This window comes from Acomys russatus, chromosome 25 (assembly GCF_903995435.1).
Source record: "Acomys russatus chromosome 25, mAcoRus1.1, whole genome shotgun sequence".
NCBI classification, from domain to species: Eukaryota; Metazoa; Chordata; class Mammalia; order Rodentia; family Muridae; genus Acomys; species Acomys russatus.
In genome coordinates, this window is record NC_067161.1 from 39,943,646 (window position 1) to 39,968,075 (window position 24,430).

Genomic DNA, 24,430 nt, shown 5'->3' on the forward strand with positions numbered 1-24,430 from the left:
TTTCTCTGTGCTCATAATAGATTGTATAGATGGCTGCCCATATCATGGATTCAACAACAGAAAATAGAAATTATAGGGGTGGGGCAGCACTGCATCTATGAGAAACACAGGCTTCCTTCTTGCCATCAGTCCCCGAATGACACAGAAGAGCAACTGGAGACACTGACAGTATTGAGTGTAAGCAACCAGGAGACAAACTGAGACGCACAGAGGGAAAGAGTCTTGCAGAAGACTCAGGTTTGGTTCCAGCACCCACATGGTGGCTCTCAACCCCCAGCTCCAGGGAATCTGATGCTCTCTTCTGAACTCCATGGGCACCAGGCAAGCACATGGTTCACATACATACAGGCAAAACATTCACATATATGAAGTAAATCTATCTGGTTTGTTTTGGGGGCTTAAGGAGGTGCTAATGTGATTCTGTTTTTAGCATATAGATGGGCCTGGAAAGGTGAGCAATTAAAAGAGCTGGCTGCTCTTCCAAAGGTCTTGGGGCAGCTTACAGCCGCCTGTACCTCCAGCTCCAGGGTGCCTGATGCCTTTCTCTGGCTTCTGCAAGTGCCTGCACTCATATGCAAAAACCCACATAGATGTACGTACACACACACACACACACACACTTTTAAAAAATAAAATACATCTTAAAAGAAGAAAATGCCCACAGCATTTGCACTGATTACATGTAAATCAATGTACCACCACTTTACATAAAGGACTGGCACACCTGAGGATTTTGCATTGGCAATGGGGACCTGGAACTAACTCTCAAGGACATCAGGAACAAAACACAAACCTACTGACCAAAAGCAGGAGGCAGCCAATAATGACTCAGCATTAAGTCAGTCTCTCTCTCTCTCTCTCTCTCTCTCTCTCTCTCTCTCTCTCTCTCTCTCTTTCTCGCGCACCTGCTCTGGTGTTTCGAAACAGGGTTTCTCCATATAGCCCTAGCTGTCCTCAACTCACTTTGTAGACCTCACTAGCCTTGAATTCACAGAGATCTGCCTGCCTCTGCCTCCTAAGTGCTGGGGTTACATGTGTGGCCACCATGCCCAGCCAGCATTAAGTCTCTTAACAAAAGGAAAATATAGCCATCTCTATGCACCAGCCAGCAGACCAATATCACCCGTCACTAGGGATATACTGCACTTTTGCACAGCATTCCACTCAGTGGCAGATCCCACAGCAATATGACAGCACACCACATCAACACTTCTGTAGCCTCGTTTTGTCCATCAGCTTCCAAGGGCTGATGACTCTGGAAAACAACAGGCGCACAGGACAGGCCTGAAAAGGTCATTCCACCATGACAAGTGTCTATGGAAGTATTTGGCCAGTCTCTGCTCTGTACACATCACAAGAGCTGTGCAGCCATCTACCAGCAGGTATTTTCCTACAGGCAGAGTGAAGGAAGGCATCTTCTACCTCCCTGGAAAAGAAACCAAAAGCTGAGAATACCAAGAAAGTCTTAAGATACTTATAGGTAAGACCAACTATCTGGCCTGTGGCTTCCTCTTACGCTGAGTCAGTGGGACACAAACAGCTCATGTCACAGAGAGCCGCATGTGGCTCTGGAAGAGAACCTGGAAGTTTCCAATGCCTCCAATGCAAGGAAGATCAAACTCTCAGGCAAAGGTCACTTGGTCACCTTATAACCAAGAACCAACTGGTTCAAACAGAACCAACAAGGAGCTCTGGGCAGTCTCTCGGAACATACAGTTAAGCACCGCTTTGTAGACACCACTCACGGGGTGTAAGAAGCCTGCCCGTGCCTGTTTTGCCTCAATGAGCCCACGGATTTCAGATGGCAGGTGGGAGAACAGAAGATGGTCATAGACAAAGTGTAACAGAAAAAGCCCAGTAGTCAGCCATGCATCTCATCCAGTCATCACCTCAACACAAGACAAACTGTATCTCAACATTTACCTGCCACGTCCAGGCGGAAGGAGACCTTCTGTCCCCCGGCCTCGCAGCTGTACTCCCCAGCATCCGCCTTGCCCGCCTGCTGCACCACCAGCCTCCTAGAGCAGCCCAAGGCCTCCACTCGCACCTTCGAGCTGGAGCTCAGCTTCTTCCCGTCCTTGAACCATGTCACCTCAGTCTGGGCCTGGGCCACCTCGCAGCTCAGTGTGGCACTGGCCCCCGCCTCTGCCTTCACCTCGCTGCGTGCCTGCTGCCCCTTGGCAAACACTACCTTGGGTTCTGGGGACAAATGAGAAGAGTCAGAGGCACTGCCTATGTCAGCAAAGTCACAATTGGAAAGACCCTGGATGGGTCAGGCGGAGGGCAGAACGTCATCCAGGCTCTGGACGCTGTGCTCAAGAGAAGCTCCAAGGCCTCTAAGCACAGGCAAAGCCATTCTCCCTTATCCACCCAGAGAACATTCCAGGCCTGCAGTAGGTGCCTAGAATGCAGAAAACACCAAATACTATGTGTGCGTTTTTCCTCAAGTCTCCCTAAAAGTTTAGTTAATATATTAGGCATAGTAAGAGATTCATAAGACAGGTGTGGTGGTGCACGACTTTAATCCCAGCACTCAGGAGGCAGAGGAAGGCAGAAATCTGTGAGTTAGAGGCCAGCCTGGTCTATATAGCATCAAGGCTGCGTCGTAAGACTCTGTCTCAAAAAAAGAAAAAAAGAAAAAAAAAGGGGGGATGTGTTGGTTTCTTTTTTCTTTTTTTTTTTTTTTTTTTTTTTTTTTTTTTGGTTTGGTTTGGTTTGGTTTGGTTTGGTTTTTGGTTTCTTTGAGACAGGTTTCTCTGTGTAGCTTTGGCTGTCCTGAACTCACTTTGTAGACCAGGCTAACCTGGAACTCACAGGGATCCACCTGCCTCTGAGTCCCTGAAGGCTGGGATCGATGGTGTACACCTTTAACCCCAGCACTTCACTAGCAGAGGCAGGTAGACTCTGTGAGTTCTTGGCCAGCATGGTCTTCAGAGTGAGTCCCACGACGTCAAGAAACAAAAATAATAACAAAGTCACCACAACTAGTAATAAAAAAGAAAAATTAAAGAAGCATAGTGTAACAAATGCCCATGCTCTGGACCACTGTTAATTAAAATAGGGAATGACTGAAGTGGTGTGATACCCAGACAACCATCTGATGAACTGCTTATTTTGGGAATTTTCCATGTACTTTAGAGCCATGGATGACAGCAGGTAACTAAACTCATGGCTTGTTACTCAGAATAAATAGAATGACTGTCACAATTTAACACACACCCCATCGCTCCTTTCTGGTGTCACTAGACAGAACTTTGGTCCGATTTTCTTTTTTTTTTTTTTATTATTTATTTGTTTTATTTTATATGCATTGGTGTTTTATCTGCATGTATGTCTGTATGAAGATGTTGGGACCCCTGGAACTGGAGTTATAAACAGTTGTGAGCTGCCATGTGGGTGCTGGGAATTGAATCGGGTCCTCTGGCAGAGCAGCCCGTACTCTTAACTGCTGAGCCATCTCTCCAGCCCCAGCCCAGTTTCAGTACCACTGCCTTTCTTTTAGGCACTCACTTTAGGATTTCTGTACATATTTTCACACTAAAGGACCGACAATCACTCCAGGCACTTCCATTATTTCGTTGCTTGGCTTCTCCCCATTTGTGGAAGGCTCTGATGAATCACCGATTTTGTTTTTTGTTTGTTTGGGTTTTGTTGTTGTTGTTGTTGTGTATTAGTGTTGTATGTGATGTGGGGAGGAGGGTTGCCCATACCACAGTATGCAGGCGGAGGCCAGAGGACAACTTTGTGGAGTTGGTTCTCTGCTTCCACTTTTACGTGGATTCCAGGGATTGAACTCAGGTCGTGAGGCTTGCTCAGCAAAGCACCTTTACCTGCTGAACCGTCTCAGCATACCTAAGTCACAGTTTTACATTTCAGCGTAGTCTGATGTGTGTTATGGCAGTCACTGTGCTTGTTCTGTTCTGTTAAAGAACTCAGTCTGAGGGACTAGGGTGGGCTCAGCAGTAGAGCTGTGCTTAGCATGCACAGAGCTCTGTATTTCAACCCTAGCATGGGGGTGGGGGAGGGGGAGAGAGAGACAGAGACAGAGAGACAGAGAGAGTTTCCAGAAGTGTATGTTCTAAGTGTATGTTCTATTGGCACACATATTGGTTCCATAAGTTCTAGTGTAAAGTAACTAAAGTTCTTCATGATAGACACATGCAAGGATTTTGAATGTTTCCAATGTATAAACATCAAAGGAAGTGGAAATGTTGACTGCCCGAGGTTGATCAGAACACATCTGCTACCAGATTCCACACTGCATCTCGCTAAGTAGGATCATTATATGTTAAAGATAATTAATTCAGTCCTTAAGCACAGTCATAGAAAGACCTGCAAGTCACCATGGAGGTTTGTGTTTTTCTTTCTATTCTAAATCTGGCCCGCAACCATAGTTGGCTTTGCATGTGGTGATTACTGGTCCACTGTTTTTTTCAATAGGGTTGAATGGCCCAAAGTCTTTCATGAAAGAATCATACTGTCTGCAGCCCTTCCATGGGTCCCAGAGTGGAGAGGAGAGGTGTAGTGGGATAGGGGATGGGGGAACCCCTTGCCATGAGGGGCCATTCCTGCACCTTTGGTCTGGTTGCCTATGCCTGCACTGAGACATCTGTGTCTTCACTGCTTGATTTTAGCATAGTCTAACAGGTGCTGCAGCCAGGGCTCCCACCTTTTCTTCTTTGGGCGTACTGGTTTGGATCAGAAAGGCTCCCCTGTAGTGAGAGGTTTGGTGTCTTTTTAAAACCCAGTTATGTTATGCAAGCATGTTTTTGTTTTAATCCCAGGTGTGGGATATGGAGCTGCTTCAGGCTGTCCACGGCAGCAGACTGTTTGCCTCATGTGGGCTCTGGCAGAGGCGTGATTCTGCCAGCTGAAGATAGGGGGACTCTGGAGTAGGCATAAAGAGACCAGAGCCCCAAAAGAGAAGACTCTAAGATTGTTCCTCCTGCTGGTCTGTCAAGTGGTCGTGAGAAAAGAAACAAGAAAAAGAAGTTGGAGCCATCCCAATGAGATGAAGACTGGACTTGCCCCAAGGAACTCAATGCCCCTAACCAGCAGGAAGTAGTCTAAAAAGATCTCAGTGCTCCCTCTCCCCACTAACCATCTGCCTCTCCTACCTGGTGTTGGGGTGTTAGAAAAGACTGAGATAGAGAAGGATGAGAGATATAAGAAAACAAATAAAACAGCTAACAACAAGGATGCCAACACTCCCCAAGGGTCCATGTCATGGAGGTCCCCAGAATGGTGCCATTGGGAGGCTGTGGAAACATTAGTATTTAGGAATCTAGTGGGACATCTTAGGTCACTCAGCTTGTGGCCTCCAAGGGGACTGTGGGGCCCAACCCCCTTCGTCTCTGCTGAATATTTCTGCATGAAGAGAATAGTTTGGCAGAGAAGGGTGGAACACGCAGAAACGGAATCATTTAGGTCATCCCCCAATCTCCCATCACCAGCAAACAAATGACCTTGACACCTGAACACTGACCTGTTACATCAAGATGGAAGGAGACCTTCTGTCCCCCGGCCTCGCAGCTGTACTCCCCAGCATCCGCCTTGCCCGCCTGCTGCACCACCAGCCTCCTGGAGCAGCCCGAGGCCTCCACTCGCACCTTCGAGCTGGAGCTCAGCTTCTTCCCGTCCTTGAACCATGTCACCTCAGTCTGGGTCTGGGCCACCTCGCAGCTCAGTGTGGCATTGGCCCCCGCCTCTGCCTTCACCTCGCTGTGTGCCTGCTGCTCCTTGGCAAACACCACCTTGGGTTCTGGGGACAAATGAGAACAGAGTCAGAGGCACTGTCTATGTCAGCAAAGTCACAATTGGAAAGACCCTGGATGGGTCAGGCGGAGGGCAGAACGTCATCCAGGCTCTGGACGCTGTGCTCAAGAGAAGCATCAAGGCCTCTAAGCACAGGCAAAGTCATTCTCCCTTATCCACCCAGAGAACATTCCAGGCCTGCAGTCGGTGCCTTGAATGCAGAAAACACCAAATACTATGTGTGCGTTTTTCCTCAAGTGTCCGTGATAAAGTTTAGTTAATATATTAGGCATAGTAAGAAACTCAAACCAGGTGTGGTGGTGTACAGTTTTAATCCCAGCATTCAGGAACCAGAGAAAGGCAGAAATCTGTGAGTTCAAGGCCAGCCTGGTCTACAAAGCAAGTTCCACAACAGCCAGGACTACACAGAGAAACCATGTCTCAAAAAGTAAAAAAAAAAAAGAAAGAAAGAAAGAAAGAAAGAAAAAAAGAAAGAACAGAAAAAATCATAGGCCAGGTGTGGTGGCACACAGCTTTAATCTTAACACTCTGGAGACAGAGAAAAGCACATCCACATCTCTAAGTTTGAGGCTAGCAAGTTCCAGGCAAGGTCAACCAAGGTTGTATAGTGAAACCCTGTCTCAAAAACAAACAAACAAAACAAAAAAACAGAAACAAAACTCAAGAAGATGTAATAATTATAAATACATACATGGATTTTACCAAAGCACTGACCTGTGACGTCCAGGCGGAAGGAGACCTTCTGTCCCCCGGCCTCGCAGCTGTACTCCCCAGCATCCGCCTTGCCCGCCTGCTGCACCACCAGCCTCCTGGAGCAGCCCGAGGCCTCCACTCGCACCTTCGAGCTGGAGCTCAGCTTCTTCCCGTCCTTGAACCATGTCACCTCAGTCTGGGCCTGGGCCACCTCGCAGCTCAGTGTGGCACTGGCCCCCGCCTCTGCCTTCACCTCGCTGCGTGCCTGCTGCTCCTTGGCAAACACTACTTTGGGCTCTGGAGACAGATGGTGACACCGAATCAGAAACTGAGTCGGGAAAGTCCCATGGAGAAAAGTGCCCGGTGAGGCTGCTGTGGGGTGGGCGGCGGGGGGGTAGATGAGCAACCTCCAGGCTCTGTACTCACTGAACCCAGACAAAAGGCCTGTACCTCATCCACACATCCCAGCACTACCTCAGGGCCAGTTCAGTAAGAACAAAATCATTGGCTGAAGACTATGGAATAAGCACTGCTTGATTTATAGTAACTCACTGTTGGCAAGTGAGCCACAGCCCAGTGAGCTGCTCAGTCCTTTTCATCTGCAGCTATAAGTCAGACTTGGGGGGGGGGGGGCAAAATTCTCATACAGAAGATTTCACACACTCCACAAATCATCCTGTGCTCCGCACAGAACGCCAGGAGCATGGGTCTAGATTAAGTCATAGCATTGGGCAGCAGGCCTGAGCTAGGTCACATGGGTTATGAGGGGAAAGGGCCCATAGTGAATACAAAGGCCACTCCTGACCATCCCATAGACAGGAAATTAACTAGGAACAACTGTAGCTACTTCTTGGTAGCTGTGAGCTTAGTGTGGTCAGCAGCACTTGAGACACCTGCACAGTCAGAGGACAACATCTCCGACTATGTGACTAACAGGTGGCAGGCAGTCGGGGTCAGTAAGTACAAGCTGGAGCCAGGCATGGCAGAGGAGGAGTTTCAACTCCTGAACTGGGAGGGCACTGCAGGCGAGCCCTCCTGTTAGACCAGGAGAGCAGGGACAGGGGCCCTGCCTCGCTAACTAAAATGTAATTGCCTCAGTTTCTGCCTTAATTCCTATAAAACTTCCAGACAGCCAGGTGGTGGTGGGCCACAACTTTAATCCCAGCACTTGGGAGGCAGAGGCAGGGGGATCGCTGAGTTGAAGGCCAGCCTCATCTACAGAACAAGCACCCCAAGGCTACACAGAGAAACCCTGTCCCGGAAAACAAAGCAAAACACTACTTCCAGACGAAAAAAAAAAAAAAATTCTGTGCCTTTTCCTCTCTGGTAAACCTTCCCACTCTGGGGAGTTTCACTCACTTTTCCCTTAATTTCTCTCTCTCTCTCTCTCTCTCTCTCTCTCTCTCTCTCTCTCTCTCTCTCTCTCTCTCTCTGCCTCTCTCTCTAAGATTTATTTATTTATTATGTATACAGTGCTCTGCCTGCTTGTACCCCTGCAGGCCAGAAGAGGGCATCAGATTACATTATAGATGGTTGTGAGCCACCATATGGTTGCTGGGAATTGAACTCAGGACCTCTGGAAAAGCAGTTAGTGCTCTTAACCGCTGAGCCATCTCTCCAGCACCGCCCCCCCCCCCTTAATTTCTCTTAACAAGCCTGCTTCCACTTCGCTTGTGCCCACAAGTGTCTGAATATCTTATTTTTGCTGGCATGAACCAACAAACCAAGAGCCATTGTCTCAGGCTGACTTTTTGTGGTCATTGAGGTCCGGTGCCTTAAGCCTCTGGGTGAAGCGCAATCAGACTGAGAAAGGTCTTGTTCTCAGGCCCACATCATTACCCAGGGAAACTGGGGCGGGGGGAGCAGTTTCAAATGTGACCATGCCTGAAATTTCCCCTTTTCCTGCCTGAACACGAATTAAAATTTCTCTTTAAAAGACACCCCATGTGGGACTGGGTGAGACCACAGAGAGCTGTGAGAGAGACAGCATCACCTCGTCCTTACACACAGGCAGGAGGACTAGAGGCCATGGCACCCAGGAACACGGGCGGAATCTCAGCGGGCACTGAGGACATGAAATATGGAGTATGACAACACCCCATGAGGCACACCAAAAGGCCCTGGCCGAGCTGAGCACACGTGTACCACACGCAGCTGGACCGGGCATGGGGAGGAGACTGGCAGAGGATTTGAGACAGGCAAAGAGGATACTCCGTGGGAGAAACACTGGGGGCTGCCTAGCCATAAGCAGGCTCACAATGTTTGCAAACTGATTTAGTGTCTCAACACCCACCTGCCACGTCCAGGCGGAAGGAGACCTTCTGTCCCCCGGCCTCGCAGCTGTACTCCCCAGCATCCGCCTTGCCCGCCTGCTGCACCACCAGCCTCCTGGAGCAGCCCGAGGCCTCCACTCGCACCTTCGAGCTGGAGCTCAGCTTCTTCCCATCCTTGAACCATGTCACCTCAGTCTGGGCCTGGGCCACCTCGCAGCTCAGTGTGACACTGGTCCCCGCCTCTGCCTTCACCTCGCTGCGCGCCTGCTGCCCCTTGGCAAACACTACCTTGGGCTCTGGAAATGAACAGAGTAGCTATAACTAAGTTAGGGTCCACCTTGGATCCCAAATTCTAGTGACTGTCCAATTCTGTTACTTTTTTAAATAATTTATTTTTATTTTATGTGCATTGGAGTTTTGTCTGCATGTGTGTCTGTGTGGAGGTGTTAGTTGCAGTTACAGACAGTTGTGAGCTGCCATGTGGGTGCTAGGAATTGAACCTGGGTCCTCTGAAGAACAGTAAGTGCTCTTAACCACTGAGCCATCTCTCCAGCCCTAATTCTGTTACTTTTGATTAAGGTTTTTCACTCTGAGCAGCTTAACCATTGACAATTCTTCCGGTAAGCCTTTTGGTTTTGTTTGTTTGTTTGTTTTGTTTTAAGATTTATTTATTATTATGTATACAGTGCTCTGCCTACATGTACACCTGAAGGCCAGAAGGCATCAGATCTCATTATAGATGGTGGTGAGCCACCATGTGGTTGCTGGGAATTGAACTCAGGACCTTTGGAGGATTAGTCAGTGTCCTTAACCTCTGAGCCATCTCTCCAGCTCCCCGGTAAGCTTTTTGTGAATGGTAAACTCTCTGAGGGTGCTTTTTGGAAATGTGTTATTTCACCTTCACTTCTGAATGACAGCTTAGCTGGGTATGAAAATTGAGGTTGGCAGCTATTTCCTTGGCACTCTGGACACCGTGCCATCACTCCCTTTTTGTTTCTTGTTGCCGAAGTCGACACTGTACCTCACAGCTCGCTCTTCCTTACTCTCCGTGTCCCTTGGTGTTGTTCCTCTCACCTCTGCAACAACCCTCAAGCCCCTGCCTCCTGCCCATACTCACAGTCAATGTCTCTCTTCAAACCTCATCGTCTCCTACCTCGGGTAAGAAAGAGCATCATGCCTGGTCTCCTTGCCTTGGGTCATCCCCTTGTCCACATCAATTCTCCACTCAGCCTCCTAGAGGCTAAATGTGCCACCCCCATGTTCCTATCTCCAGGAATCTAAGGAACAAAGGACCATCCCCTTCAGTGGACACATCTAGGGTTATCTCTAAATGCTCCCGGGTGTGTGGGATGGCCCCACAGAATGAGCATGTACTTTTGGATGCACTTCCAATTATAAATTTGCAGTCCATTTTCCATTTCTATCATAAAAGCAATTAAAGCATTAGCCCATCCACACACACACACACACACACACGAGGAGGGGGTGAGAGTCAGCCTGGGGCCTCTGGCAATTGACCAAGGCTTACAGTAATCTGAGGATCAACAGATACATGGTCCAGAAAAACCACTGAGTCTGGGTCACAACTGCCAGATGTGAGGAATTTTCTATCACTGCTCCTCACCCCCTCCACTCCAACGTGGCCTTGAACCCAGTGGTGCCTCAGCAGCCCCAGACAGACCAGATCTCCAGACAGCCCGCATCATCTGAACCGTGTGGTGACCCCTGAACTCCAGTCGCAGGCTGTCGCTATCTCTATTGGCTGTGAGTTCCCAGTGCAGATCACTGTGGCCAGCAAGAACCACAGAGCAATCGGGTGGCTTTGCCTCATTCCAGGCTTCCCTGGACTGCAGAGAACCGGATGCAGCAAACAAGTGTGACCAAAAGTAGGGAATGAAATTCCACAGGGGGCTTTGAAATGCGTTGACATCTCCTACCATAGCCACCATGCTCAGAAAGATCTGTATAGGTAGGCCACCTCGAGGCTCTGTGAAGGCCTGACGTAATGCTGAGTTCAGTGTGAGACTTTGAGGGGAGTGTGCCATCCGTGGCCAACAGGCACAGGCTTGCCCTGTCCAATCACAAGATGAGGAAAATATCCTTTATAGGCCAGCTCAAAGAGCCACTAACACACAAACACTACCAGCAACAAATGCTGATGACAATTCTAAGTAAACTTTTTTTCTAAAGAAAATAGTATAAAAATTCAAGTAAATAAAAACTTGCTTTTGAAAAAGATCAATAGAACAGACTAGCCACTGGCTTGACGAAGCAAAAAACAAAACCCTCAATTTATTAAAATCCAAATAAAATTAAAAATATCAAGACAGATTCCCCACAAGTACAAAAGTTCTCAGAAAACATTATAAATGATTGTGTGTCACCTAATAAGATAACAACTGGGTGTGGTGGTGGTGGTGGTTGTGGTTGTGGTTGTAGTAATGGTGGTGGTGCTGGTGGCAGCAGCAGCGACACTGACAGAAGCAGAGTCGCCTTTGATCCTAGCACTCAGGAAGCAGAGGTAGGTGGATCTCTGTGAGTTCAAGGCTAGCCTGGTCTACTGACTGAGTTTCAAGACAGGCAAGGCTACACAGAGAAACCCTGTCTTGCAAACCAAAAATAAATAAATAAATATATGAAATAACTAGATGAAAAAAGCAAAATTCCCGCAATACTTTACAGAAACTGACTCAAGGGGAGAAAGAGAAGACAGAATATCTGGGGAGTCCTGCAGTCAGCAAAAGACTAAATCAGTAATCTAAACTCAAGATCATCCAGACCAGAACTAAGGGGCTCAACCCTGTCTACCCACAGACACGACGGCCTTGTACCTAGCAAGCCTCATGCACTCACAGGAGAACTTAGCATTGACAAGCAGCCTCAGCGTGCTTCCTGGTACAAGACAAACACACAGAATCAGTTCCCTTCCTTTGCATCAGTCCAGGGGCTAATGACATCTGGTGGTTGCTAGGAGCTTAAGAGACATTTTTCTTTGGGTGTGTCCCCACTGGTGTGGTCACACCAGATGTAAGCATAAGTCCAGCTTAGATTCTGACCCCCTGGTGACACCACACTGGACAAAGGTCAGGCATCACTGAAGACCACATAGTACCTCCTGCCTCGTGTATTGGGGAGACAAGAAGCATACTGCTCCTTTACTCCTCTGAGGTTGAGGTTCCTTGTTACATATGGAGAACTAGCCAAACATGCCCTGTGCAGCCTGGGCAACACACCCAGGACCCATCCCACACAAACACTTCTCCCAGGCTTCCCCGTGACAGAGTCAAATGCCTAACCAACTGACCTGTGACGTCCAGGCGGAAGGAGACCTTCTGTCCCCCGGCCTCGCAGCTGTACTCCCCAGCATCCGCCTTGCCCGCCTGCTGCACCACCAGCCTCCTGGAGCAGCCCGAGGCCTCCACTCGCACCTTCGAGCTGGAGCTCAGTTTCTTCCCGTCCTTGAACCATGTCACCTCAGTCTGGGTCTGGGCCACCTCGCAGCTCAGTGTGGCATTGGCCCCCGCCTCTGCCTTCACCTCGCTGCGTGCCTGCTGCTCCTTGGCAAACACTACCTTGGGTTCTGGGGACAAATGAGAACAGAGTCAGAGGCACTGCCTATGTCAGCAAAGTCACAATTGGAAAGACCCTGGATGGGTCAGGCGGAGGGCAGAATGTCATCCAGGCTCTGGACGCTGTGCTCAAGAGAAGCTCCAAGGCCTCTAAGCACAAGCAAAGTCATTCTCCCTTATCCACCCAGAGAACATTCCAGGCCTGCAGTAGGTGCCTAAAATGCAGAAAACACCAAATACTATGTGTGCGTTTTTCCTCAAGTGCTCCTGATAAAGTTTAGTTAATATATTAGGCATAGTAAGAAACTCAAACCAGGTATGGTGGTGTACAGTTTTAATCCCAGCACTCAGGAGGCAGAGAAAGGCAGAAATCTGTGAGTTCCAGGACAGCCAGGACTACACAGAGAAACCATGCCTCAAAAAGTAAAAGAAAAAAAAAAGAAAGACAGAAAGAAAGAAAAGAAAATATCATAAGCCAGGTGTGGTGGCACACAGCTTTAATCTTAACACTCTGGAGGCAGAGAAAAGCACATCCACATCTCTAAGTTTGAGGCTAGCCTGGTCTACATAGCAAGTTCTAGGCAAGGCCAACCGAGGTTATATAGTGAAACCCTGTCTTAAAACAAACAAACAAACAAATAAAACAAAAAACAGAAACAAAACTCAAGAAGATGTAATAATTATAAATACATACACGGATTTCACCAAAGCACTGACCTGTTACATCGAGACGGAAGGAGACCTTCTGTCCCCCGGCCTCGCAGCTGTACTCCCCAGCATCCGCCTTGCCCGCCTGCTGCACCACCAGCCTCCTGGAGCAGCCTGAGGCCTCCACTCGCACCTTCGAGCTGGAGCTCAGCTTCTTCCCATCCTTGAACCATGTCACCTCAGTCTGGGTCTGGGCCACCTCGCAGCTCAGTGTGGCATTGGCCCCCGCCTCTACCTTCACCTCGCTGCGTGCCTGCTGCTCCTTGGCAAACACTACCTTGGGTTCTAGGAACAGACAGGGACAAAGTAGATCAGAGACTCCAGACTAAACATAAGCCTTCTCCAGGGCCCGGGGCTCATCAGAGCCCAGCGATTGCCATGACAGCACTGCCCGTAATTAACATAGCTTCATGTGATCACAAACAAAGTTCTTTGTCCAAGATGTGTACTCTGAAGCTTTATCTGTGGAAGGCTTGGGTCTTCCCACTGATCTAAGAACCTAAGAATCCAGGCCCACTTTGACGTTTGCTGGCCCGTGAGCTACTGTAACCCTTATGACCATCATAGGCAGCATGCCTCTTAACAAAATTCTTCCCTGCCTCAGGCCCCCCAAGAACTTCAGGCCATCCTTGGCTTCCCAGACCTCCTACATGTAGAGACCACAGACTGCAGGAGAAGGCACCGTTGGGAGGGACGGCCACCTCATTCCTCAAACCAGCAACCCACATCTTTCTGGACCACAGCTAAATGGAAGTACATGGGAATGGAATGCAGTTGAGCAGGAAAGAATGGCTACATGGTGTGTATCCTTTTCCCAAATACAAGGACAGGGTGAAGAGGGCTGGACACACATTCGTGGTCACATGGGAATTATGACAGGGCCAAGTTAGGGCTTCCAGAGCCCTGGGACCCAGCGAGTAGGAATGGACAGACAGAGGGTCTCCTGCCATCTGCATGACCCTCTCTACAGCCATGGGACTGCCCCTCCCATCTAGCCAACAGACTAGATGCCCAACACACATACGTTCACCAGACAAGCTCATCACCTCAGATCAGTGTCACCTGAGAAACTCCCCAAGACTGACTCAACTATCAAGCTGCTTTGATCTCATGAAAGTCACTGGATAGACCTAGGGATTCACAAACACTGAGGTCTAAGGGCAATTCCAGGATACCTAGACAGGTCCCTGGGATAATTCCATTAAGCACGACCCTGGCACTCACCTGCCACATCCAGGCGGAAGGAGACCTTCTGTCCCCCGGCCTCGCAGCTGTACTCCCCAGCATCCGCCTTGCCCGCCTGCTGCACCACCAGCCTCCTAGAGCAGCCCGAGGCCTCCATTCGCACCTTCGAGCTGGAGCTCAGCTTCTTTCCGTCCTTGAACCATGTCACCTCAGTCTGGGCCTGGGCCACCTCGCAGCTCAGTGTGGCACTGGCCCCCGCCTCTGCCTTCACCTCGTTGTGAGCTGGCTGCCTCTTGGCAAATACCACCTTGGCCTCTGGGGACAGACAGACAAGGACACTTACTCATAGGATCCTGTCAGGCTTCTAAATCCTGGATTCTGAATAATAAACTCTGGACTCCAGGAAACTCCGTATCCTGCCACCTAGATCCTCCATGGCCCATTGCTTGGCTGTGGCTCTTCTTAAACCTGAGTGTGTGATGTCCAGTCTTTCACTGGCCAGAACAGATTGGCAGGGATGGGCCGTGAGAAGTCACCGGGCCAGCCCTTATAGGCCAAAACAGTTTTCTCTCAACCCCTAATCTGCCTACCTTCAGGAACACTTTCTACAGAGCGGAAGAAGATCCCCTTTGTGAACACAGCCCCAATTTTTACTACCAACTGGGAATTGACCACACCATGGTTTTCCTTTTGGATACAGCCAAACTTATAGCCTTGCATATTACTAAGAATCCCATTGCATGGAATTTGCACATTTGTGGGGTTTTAGAGCCTGTATGAGGAATGACAGTACATGCCGCTGGAAGGCAGCAAAGAGTTTTCAGCTGTGGAGACATATGTGGACCTCACCCAATGATTCAGCGCATGGGGAACCCAGGGTGGTATGCACCTATGCCAGAGCTGGAAGTCTATGGCATCTTCATGCAGGGAACGGGATGAGATACCCCAGCCAATGCCACACCCCCATATTGAACTGCAAGTAGCACTAGCAAAGCCGGGCAGTTGTGGCGCACGCCTTTAATCCCTGCACTCAGGGAGACAGAATCAGGTAGATCTCTGTGAGTTTGAGGCCGGCCTGATCTACAAAGTGAGTCTGGGATAGCCAAGGCTACACAGAGAAACCCTGTCTTGAGAACAAAACAAAAACAAAAGAAACAACACAAGAGGAAAGAAGAAGAGAAGGAGGAAGAAGAAGAAGAAGAAAAAGAAAGACAGAAGAAGAGAAGAAGAAGAAGAAGAGGAAGAAGAAGAAGAAGAAGAAGAAGAAGAAGAAGAAGAAGAAGAAGAAGAAGAAGAAGAAGAAGAAGAAGAAGAAGCAGCAGCAGCAGCAAGGGGAACTCAAGCATCTTGCCATCTTTGCTCCCCCGCCCCCAGAATATTTGCACATGTGCCTCTGAGGTCCAGCTACACCCCGCCCCCGACCACAGCATCCACACAGCCACCTGCTATGTCTGTGAAGAAAAGCTGTGAGGCTTGCAGGGTATAAATGCAGGTGCCCAAACTGAGGCCACGTGGAACCCTGACTATTGTCCAGACCCGAGAGGTTTGAACTAGCTAGGAAGTCCTTCCTACAGAGCTGAACCATCCGCCACCACTAAAAGGCGCACATCAGAAAACAGCTACCCTGCTGCCAGGAACCCCTCAGAACATGCCTGGAGCTAGGGGGCAGTGAAGACACATCCTAAACCACAGTGGAACACAAGAAGGACAAGATGCCAGCCCCACCGCCCACCTGCACTCACCTTGCACCAGCAACTGGTAAGCAATGCGGCTCCCACGGCTGACACACTCATAGAGGCCAGCGTCATCCTGTGCCACATCCCGCACCAGCAGTGCTCGCCTCCCAGCTGACACCTGCATCTCATACTTGGGTCCCAGGGACAGCTCACGGCCATCCTTCAGCCAAGTTACCGCCGCAGCCTGATCCGACAGCTCAGCCAGCAGCTGTGCCTCCTCGTGCAACTGGGCCAGCACCTCCCGGGCAGCCACAGTAGGAAGCTTGCTGCTGGTCAGCCCCAGAGCTGCTACAGGTCAGGGATGGTTCAACGGAAGTTAGTAGGGACAAAGAGACCACAAAGAGGTGGGCAAAGGGAATCATAGGCAGTGAGGGAAACAGGTTGGATGTGAGGGTAGAGAAAGAGAGATGAAGGGGGCGGGGAGGCCAGGGATAAAGGGTGGATTGAAAGGAAAGAAGCAGATATGGAAAGCAAGAGAGTGAAACACAAGAGAAGGGAGGGGTGTAAAGAGGAGAGAGAAAGAAGTGGAGACAGTGAACAGAGGGCGACCACGAGGAAAGCCACATGTAGGAGGAATGAGATGGGGTGAGAAACAAACAGGCAGAGAGGAGGCACAGGCATAGAGAGAGAGAAAAGAGGTGGTCAGAGATGTGGTCCAGCCACAGGGCATCACACACACACACACACACACACACACACACACACACACACACACACACACGTGAGCAGCCTCACCATGCACCCAGCTGCCACGCCCCCTTTATCACACTGCCTTCGGACAAACCTTCTCTACACCACACTGCAAAAAGAAAATGGGACTCCAGGCCTCAGGCCTACCTCGGACCACCATTTGGATGCTGGTTTCAATGCCGTCAGCCACAAACTTCAGCTGTGCCCCATGCAGTCTGGCGGGCACCTCTCTGATGGTGAGCATATGCCGGGTGCGATCACAACGGATCACGTATAGACCGCTGGATTTCAAGGCCTCCCCATCCAGGAACCACTCGCCCGAAGAGGCCACAGTGAGGTCCACTGAGAAGGTGACCTCACCACCTTCCACTGCCTCCACCGCCTTCAGAGGTGTCTTTACAGCCAGCTTGGGGACTGCAGAGTGGGCGGCATTAAGGGAAGAATTGGGGACAGATAAGAACACAGACTCTGCCTTGCCCTCCCCTTCCCTGTCCCCACATAGATGGCGTAGCTGAAGCCTGGCTCCCTGAGGCTGCTGAAGATGCAGTGGGACCTGGGTCCTATCTTAGGATGCCCAACATTTTAGGAGGCTCCAACATCTCCCAACCACACAGAGAGTCTCCTTAAGATCATTCTGGCTCCCCTGAAGGCAGAATCAAGCTTTGGGATCAGGTAACGCAAGGGTAGGCGGAAGCCCCCTGTGATGTTTCTGGATGGTCTCACTCACCCAAGTGCATGGTCCCTGGAAACTCAAGGTAAGGACTCTGGCCAAAGTGGTTAATGGCTGACACTCGGAACTGGAAGTCCCCCTCCTCAGGCACACCAGCGACAGTAAACTCAGTTGTGGACAGCCATTCAGCTTCATGGCACCTGGTCCAGGCATAAGCACCAAGCCTCCTTTTCTCTACCACGTAACCGTCAATGGTGACAGGGCGGTCCCCATGGGGTGGTGGGGACCAGCTGAGGGTCACAGAGCTCTTCGTCTTGGCCCTTACAACAGGGTCAGCAGGGGGATACAGGGGTGGCCTCCTGGGCGCTGTGTGGAAAATAGGTTGAGCTCACTAACTGAGAGCTCCCTTCCCACAGCCTTGGTTCACCCAGACAAGGAATGACAGAACTCGAGGCTCCCCCTGGGCACTGCTCTGATGGATGGCATGGTACCACCCACCATCAGTGGGCTCAGAAGCCTCTCTCCACCAGTTGCAGTGGGAAGTCCCCTGCTCAAGAGAGGAGCTTGGAGTGGAGGGTCCATGACCACAATTTTATAATACTCTTGAACCTCCACTAGCAAGGGAAGCCTACAGCACTGAGGAAGGACAGGGAAAGGTGCAGGGAGGGGTGCAGCTGTGTCCCTGCAGGGAGGGCCACCCAAAGGCCATCCTTCCAGCCCTTACCTGACACACAGAACTGAGTGGTCGTTCGGCAGCCACCAGCCACAAAGGCCACCTCACCCATGTCCTCCAAAGTGCACTGGAAGATGGTCAGTGTGTGGCACGTGCCTTCTGCAGTGATGGCTACCCGGTCCCCTGCCACCATCTCCTGCTGGTTCCGTAGCCACTGGACAGGGCCTTCAGGGACAGCCAGCTCCACCCAAAAGATGGCAGTGTCTCCAGTCCGCACTGCAGTCTTCCGAGGCAGCTTTCTGGTCAAGTTTCCTAGAGTGGAAAGAGTGCCAAGATGGTAAGACAAGCCCCATATTCCTTTTGCACATCCATATGGCCTCCGTTCCGTCCCATCTTCCTATGCACCCAGCCCCATCCTCCCACCTGCCTCACTCTTACACACACACACACACACACACACACACACACACACACACACACACCTCTTCTGCCCAACCCTACCTTATGGTCCCCTGCCTGTACAGAACCAGGCTTAACCCTAACCCCAGCCTCTAAGTGCTGCCAGGCTCAACTCTCCCCAGCCCCAGGTCACTACTACACACCCGCATGCCCTAGAACCTCCCCACCTACTGACTCACCCCTGTGCATTCCGCCCTCTTCCCTTTCTGACCCACTTACTGTACCTCTACCTATCTTTCTCCAACTCGGCAAAATACCTTCTTTTTTTTTGTTTGTTTGTTTTTGTTTTTGTTTTTCGAGACAGGGTTTCTCTGTGTAGCCTTGGCCATCCTGGACTCACTTTGTAGACCAGGCTGGCCTCGAACTCACAGCGATCCGCCTGCCTCTGCCTCCCGAGTGCTGGGATTAAAGGCCTGCGCCACCACCGCCCGGCAAAATACCTTCTTGTCAACCTGACCCATTACACTCCACTCAACCCCACCCTCACCCTCACCCCATATCCCAGAGCCCCTCTATCCCGTCCCCTGCCTGTCTCGCTCACCTCAGCCCCATTCAACTCGCCTTCCTGACCACACTCAACAGACCCACCAGTACCCGCTGGGTGAGAGGCCTGCCACCTCTGCTCTTAGGCAGGTTTGCATGCCTGGCCCCGCCCCGCCCCGCCCCGCCCCTCCTGCCTTGGACCGAGAGCTCTGCCACTGTGCGGCTGCCCTCTGTGGTCTCGCAGATGTACACCGCGTCGTCGTCTGCGGAGACGTTGCGCACGGTTAGCCGGCGCTCGGTGCCCTCCTCCTCGATGTCGTATTTGGCGCTGGACCATAGCCGCGTCTCCTCCTTGAACCACGCCGCCTCGGTGGCTGGCTGCGCCACCTCGCACTGAAATGTGGCAGATTCTTTCTCTCGCACCTCCAGGTCCTGCAGCCGCTTTTTGAAGGGCACTGCCGGCTCTGGGGGGGGAGGGGGGTCAGTGAAAGAGAGAGTTCTATGGAGGGGCTCGGAAAACAGCAGGGACAAGGCAGGCGAGAAGGGCGGGTAGCAAGGATTGAGAGCAGGGAAAGTGAAGTTAACAAATGGAAGGAGGCAAGGGGGGACGGGCGGAGGTCCTGGGCATAGGCGTGGACCATCGAAGTAGGCGGGGTCACGGGGATCGCGGACTTTAGCAGGTCTTTGGATCTTTATCACCTGGGACTGCAGCTGGCGAGGGGCGGGGCGAGGCGGGCGGGGGCGGGTGGTGGGATGTTGTTCGGAAAGAGCCTTACCCCTGCGCATGTGCGGGAGCTACAAGTTTGCTCACCTCGCACGACCACTAACACAGAGCTGTAGGTCTGGCCCACAAGGTTAGAGGCTGTGCACGTGTAGAGGCCGCGATCCGACTGCTTGCAGAAAAGAATCTTAAGGACAAAGTTCTCCTGCTCGTCTTCATACACCACGTGTCGCCGGCCCTCGGTCACCAGCTGCCCGTCCTTCTTCCACACTGTCTCGGGCTTGGGCTCGCCGGTCACAAAACAGCTGAGGCGTGCGTGTTTGCCTTCGGTCACCGTGCAGGTGCGCGTGCCAGCACCGGGTGGGGACGGGGGGACGCCCTCCGCGCGCATGGCCTCTCGCCGCTGCTGCAGATGCGCCAGGAGCATGGCGGTGGAGGCTCCGGGGGGTCCGGCAGCCTCGGTATCTGAGTCCACCACCAGAGCGGCGGCAGCGCTGGCAGAACCCAGCGGGTTCTCTGCTCGGACTTCGTAGGTACCACCATCGCGAGGCCTTGCCGACCTGATGCGAAGCGCGCTCGCCTCGCCGTGATCTTCCACGCGCACATGAGGGGCGTCAGGTGCGCCGAGGCGCCGCCCGTCTTTGGACCAGCTCACAGCAGGTTGTGGCGAGCCGCCCACGCGACATCGGAAGGTGGCGTCGGCGCCCTCGCGCACGCGAATGGAGGTGGGCCGCAGCAGAAAGTGGGGCGCCTGCTCAGCACATGTGCCCTCAGAGTCTACTCGCAGGCCTACGGCGGCGAAGGCCTCCCCTATGGCGTTCCTCGCGCGACACACATACTGCCCGCTGTCACCGAGCGCCAGATCGAGGATGGTGAGACGATACACATCCCCGTCCTGGGCCAGGCGGAAACGTGCTCCTGCCTCCACTGGCTGCCTGTCCTTCTCCCAGCTCACATGTGGCGTGGGGTTGCCCACAATCTGGCAGCTCAGCGTGGCATCCTTGCCCACAGATACCACAAAAGCCTTTGGCCTAGTCAGGAAGCGGGGTGCTCCGCTGAAGGAGTGGTCCATGGTGGCAGCGGGATGTGGGAGGATGTTCTACAAAAGGCAGAGATGACTGTCATGGTGATGTTAAGATGAGCCAGTTGCCTGTGCTACATTCAGCCCTCTTAATTATTCCAATGTTACCAGGAAAGCCCAATTTAACCAAATTTAACCACGTGGGCTACCTCCTCAGCAAGTCTTATACTCTCCTCCATTCCCAAAGCACCCTAGTGGTTCCAAAGTCCAGCAGTTCAGATTAGCCCCTTTCTGTGACTTGAAAGTCTAGTATCTTCAATTACCTAATGTCCCTCCGATCTATCCCCAACTCCGGTTTCACTTCAAAAAGTGATGCCCCTTAAATACCAAACCAGGGAGTTCTCTTGACTCACAAGGGGACATGTTCTTCAACCAGCAGGAAAGGAGAGGAGCCCTCACCCTCACCCAAAGTGGGGCTCATGCTAGCAGAAGTGTCCTCAGCCACTGGGCTGCAGATAACCCCACACTCACTAGCCCCTATCTGCGCTCACACTGCTGGTCCTCAGGGAAAGGCTGGACGCAGGTAAGAGCAGGGTGTGGGAACAGCACAGTCAGGGGCTGTAGAGGACACTGGAACAGAGTCCCTGTAGACTGGGACCAGTACAGCCAGCTTCTCTCTACAAGAGCTGGGGACCAACTGGGCTAAGCTAGCCTGGGGTAGCCTGGGGCCTAAAGGCCTTGTCACCATTCAGTCCTTAGCATGGTCCTGCCAACTTGGACCCCCTGCAAGAATGGGATTGCATGCCTCAGTCCTAGGAATCATTGGAGCCCAGCTAACACTGGCCTCTGCCCAATCAAGGCTTAGCCCCAGCCGAGCAGCCATGGATTCAGTGAGCGGGTGAGACTACCTGCCTGCACCACCAGCTCTGATATAAGAACAGTGGACACCGTGGCTAACTTCCTCCACCCCTGGCAGACATGGGTATCCCAGTGCAGAGACCTCCACCTCAGCCTCTGCATCTGCTAGGCTTAACCAGAGCCTCCAGTCTCTCTGCCACCCACCTCCCAGTCCTGTGATTCAGGTAGCTAATCCCATAATCCTTTTGCAGGAGGCTGATCCTGGACCAGGGCTGGGCTGTAGTGTCTGCTGACTCACTGTCCAGTCAGCACCTCTGTCCCCCACCCACAAGCAGGCCCCATCTCTTAGGGTTAGGATAAGGCCATCAGGCAACACCAACCCGGGCCCAAGTCCAGCCCCCCTGGAGCCGCCTCTCAGCATCTGTTCTATGGATCTGCCTTGACATCAGCTATCAGAGCTCTTGAGTGAGAGAGCTTTCCATCCTCCCTACTCAGTCTGTAGGTTTTCCAGAAGCAAGGCAGGCCACCTCACACCTCCACCCACCATCCTCTGCACGGCCCAGCCAGAGACACATGAACAAGAATGTGCAAACAGCCTGCCACACGCATATTTAAAGGGAGCTGGGTCCAGCCTCAACAGGCCCACAGGCCTGGATTGGAGATTCCCAGGCCTCCACAGATATGCCTCTGGGTCTCACAGTCTGCTCAGGGCCTGCGCTCCCTCCACAACTATGCGACCTGTCAGTCATACACCAAGCCACTGGCCACTCTATGGGGTCAGAATGATAGCCTCAGAGCCCCTTGGCCACCCTGCCAAGCGGGCCTAAGGCCAGAGAGGGACTCCCAGGCCTGGGAATCTGTTCTCTATTTTATAGACGAGGAAGCCGAGGCTGACAGATGCTTCCAAGACATCTATGCCCAGACAAGCTTCTCCTGCCTGGTTTGGGCTGGAGGATACTGGACATATGTTCTAAGTGAAAGGGGGGGTCCAGATAGTCAGTCCCTGCCTCTCGGGGGCGGGGGGATCCTCTTCCCTCTAGGAAGTCAGCTCTTCCTCAAGCCTTAGAGGCCTTCTCCACCCCCACAGGTGCCTTGGACTCCTCTATCGCCTATGGTGGTTCCCAGGAGCCCCTGCCACTGGCTCATACAACTGGCCACTCCGCCCACACCCTCCACAACGTTCATAGAACTTGACTACTCGGCCTCTTGCAGGATGGGCCAGGGTTTTTGCACAAACCAAGCAGGAGGTGACACACAGACACCAGCCAGGAGGAGCAGAGGCTCCCCTACTCCCCTGGAACTCCACTTTGCTGGCCCTCCCTCTCCTCCCCGCCGCTCTAAGAGATCAGGCCTGTGGCCCCCATGCCCTTCTAGAATGAGTTTCCAAGGGCAGCCCCTGAGCTCAGCCTCACCTTAGACCCTGGGCCTGTGGCTTCCCCCACTCCCCGGGAAATTCTTTCCTGGAGTCAAGTGTCAGTGCCCCTCTGGCTGTCCCCTCCACTGAGCCAACAGGCCCAAAATAGCCCCAGCTGTCAGCGGGCATCCAGCTCGGAAGAGCTGGGGGCAGGGACACCAGACCCCCAGGGCAGCAGGGAGACTAGGGGGTAACCCAGCCAGGCAGTTGTTGCACAGTGCCAGATGCAGCCGTCCCAGACCCCCTCAGAGCACACTGCCCTTTCCCATTCCAAGAGCTCAACTCAGAATCACAGAAGGGCCCAGGTCCCATGCCCAGCCCACTCTCTTCCCAGAGAAGGGCCCAGAATGACCAGACCCTTAAAGTCCCCAAGTTCCACAGAACACCATGACCTTCAGCCCATCTGACCTCCAGGAATGAAAGATGGCCCCCACAGCAGCTCTGTCTCCTCACCTGTGTCTGCCGGGGAGAGGGGGGTGGTTGGGGCACCACCCAGGCAAGGGGCACAGATGGTGAGCTGGGGGCTGCTGGGTCTTGCCTCCTTCCTGGGGCCCAGGACGACGTGGTTCCCACCCAGCAGCCCACACTCCAGCCGGTCCTCAGACTGGACAGGGACGAAAGGACAGGCAAATGCTGTCAGCTGAAGAAGGGCTGGGCCCGCCCCTGCCCCACCCCCACTTCTGGTCAGCCCAGCCCAGCCCAGCCTACCTCCAAAATAGCCCTGGTGTCACTGTCCAGGATTCGGTTTCACCCTCACCCCCAAGGAGGCAAAGGGCAGGTGGTCAGGAGCAGGAAGACGCCTGTGTCCTCCCACTGTGATGAGGGCAGTTGAGAGAAGGGCAGCTGGTCCAGCCTTCCTCAGACCAGCATCCTGGCGTGCAGTGGGGGGACAGAGCCTAGGGTCCCGGGATAGTGCCAAGAGCATCCAGTCAGCACTCAGCAATACAGCTTGGCAGTGACCATGAAGGGGATCCAAGACCACCACATGGAACCAGGGCTACATCTAAGGGATCATGAGACCACACGGGGGTCTAGAACCAGCCCAATCAGACACAAACCAACCCAAAGACCCAGAAGCACTTTAAAAGAACCCAAAGATACCCAAGAAAACCAGGACACATGTAAAGACTAGAATGAAACCAACGACCCAAATCCTGAGAAGGATGGAGGATCACGTTTACTCCAAGGGGATCAGGACAATCTGCTCTGCTCCCCTCACCCCCGGGACCCGGCTTCCCCAGGACCCAGCAGTGTAAGCAGACAGTATACACTGATCCCTGTCCACATTTCTGGCCCAGGCAACCTTGGTCCTTGTGCCATGCTCCGGCTGGCTGGGTCTATGGTGACTTTACATGAGACTGGAACCCCAATAATAACCCTAATAATAGCCAACCTATGGAGTAAAGATGGGCACTGACACTGCCTACTGCGTCACGACCCGAGCAAGGCTGTTCATTCTGCCGTTGTGGACTTTGACAGTACTTGCTGCTTCATGTCCCAGG

The 24,430-nt window shown here is 52.2% G+C and overlaps 1 protein-coding gene across 1 annotated transcript in view; it reads right to left on the reverse strand.

The window, feature by feature from the left end:
* Positions 1-20,715, reverse strand: part of LOC127207931 (obscurin-like) — a 115,139-nt gene extending 94,424 nt beyond the window's left edge. The window contains exons 1-13 of the mRNA XM_051167283.1: positions 19,726-20,715; positions 19,109-19,378; positions 18,024-18,284; positions 17,357-17,665; positions 16,777-17,043; positions 15,946-16,227; positions 14,412-14,518; positions 13,028-13,196; positions 12,046-12,321; positions 8,762-9,037; positions 6,490-6,765; positions 5,486-5,761; positions 1,924-2,199 (exon numbers count right to left, since the gene is read on the reverse strand). Coding sequence (XP_051023240.1) covers positions 1,924-2,199; positions 5,486-5,761; positions 6,490-6,765; positions 8,762-9,037; positions 12,046-12,321; positions 13,028-13,196; positions 14,412-14,518; positions 15,946-16,227; positions 16,777-17,043; positions 17,357-17,665; positions 18,024-18,284; positions 19,109-19,378; positions 19,726-20,707 — 4,027 coding nt within the window. The 5' untranslated portion in view covers positions 20,708-20,715. The remainder of the gene's footprint in view (positions 1-1,923; positions 2,200-5,485; positions 5,762-6,489; positions 6,766-8,761; positions 9,038-12,045; positions 12,322-13,027; positions 13,197-14,411; positions 14,519-15,945; positions 16,228-16,776; positions 17,044-17,356; positions 17,666-18,023; positions 18,285-19,108; positions 19,379-19,725) is intronic.
* Between the last annotated feature and the right edge of the window lie 3,715 nt (positions 20,716-24,430).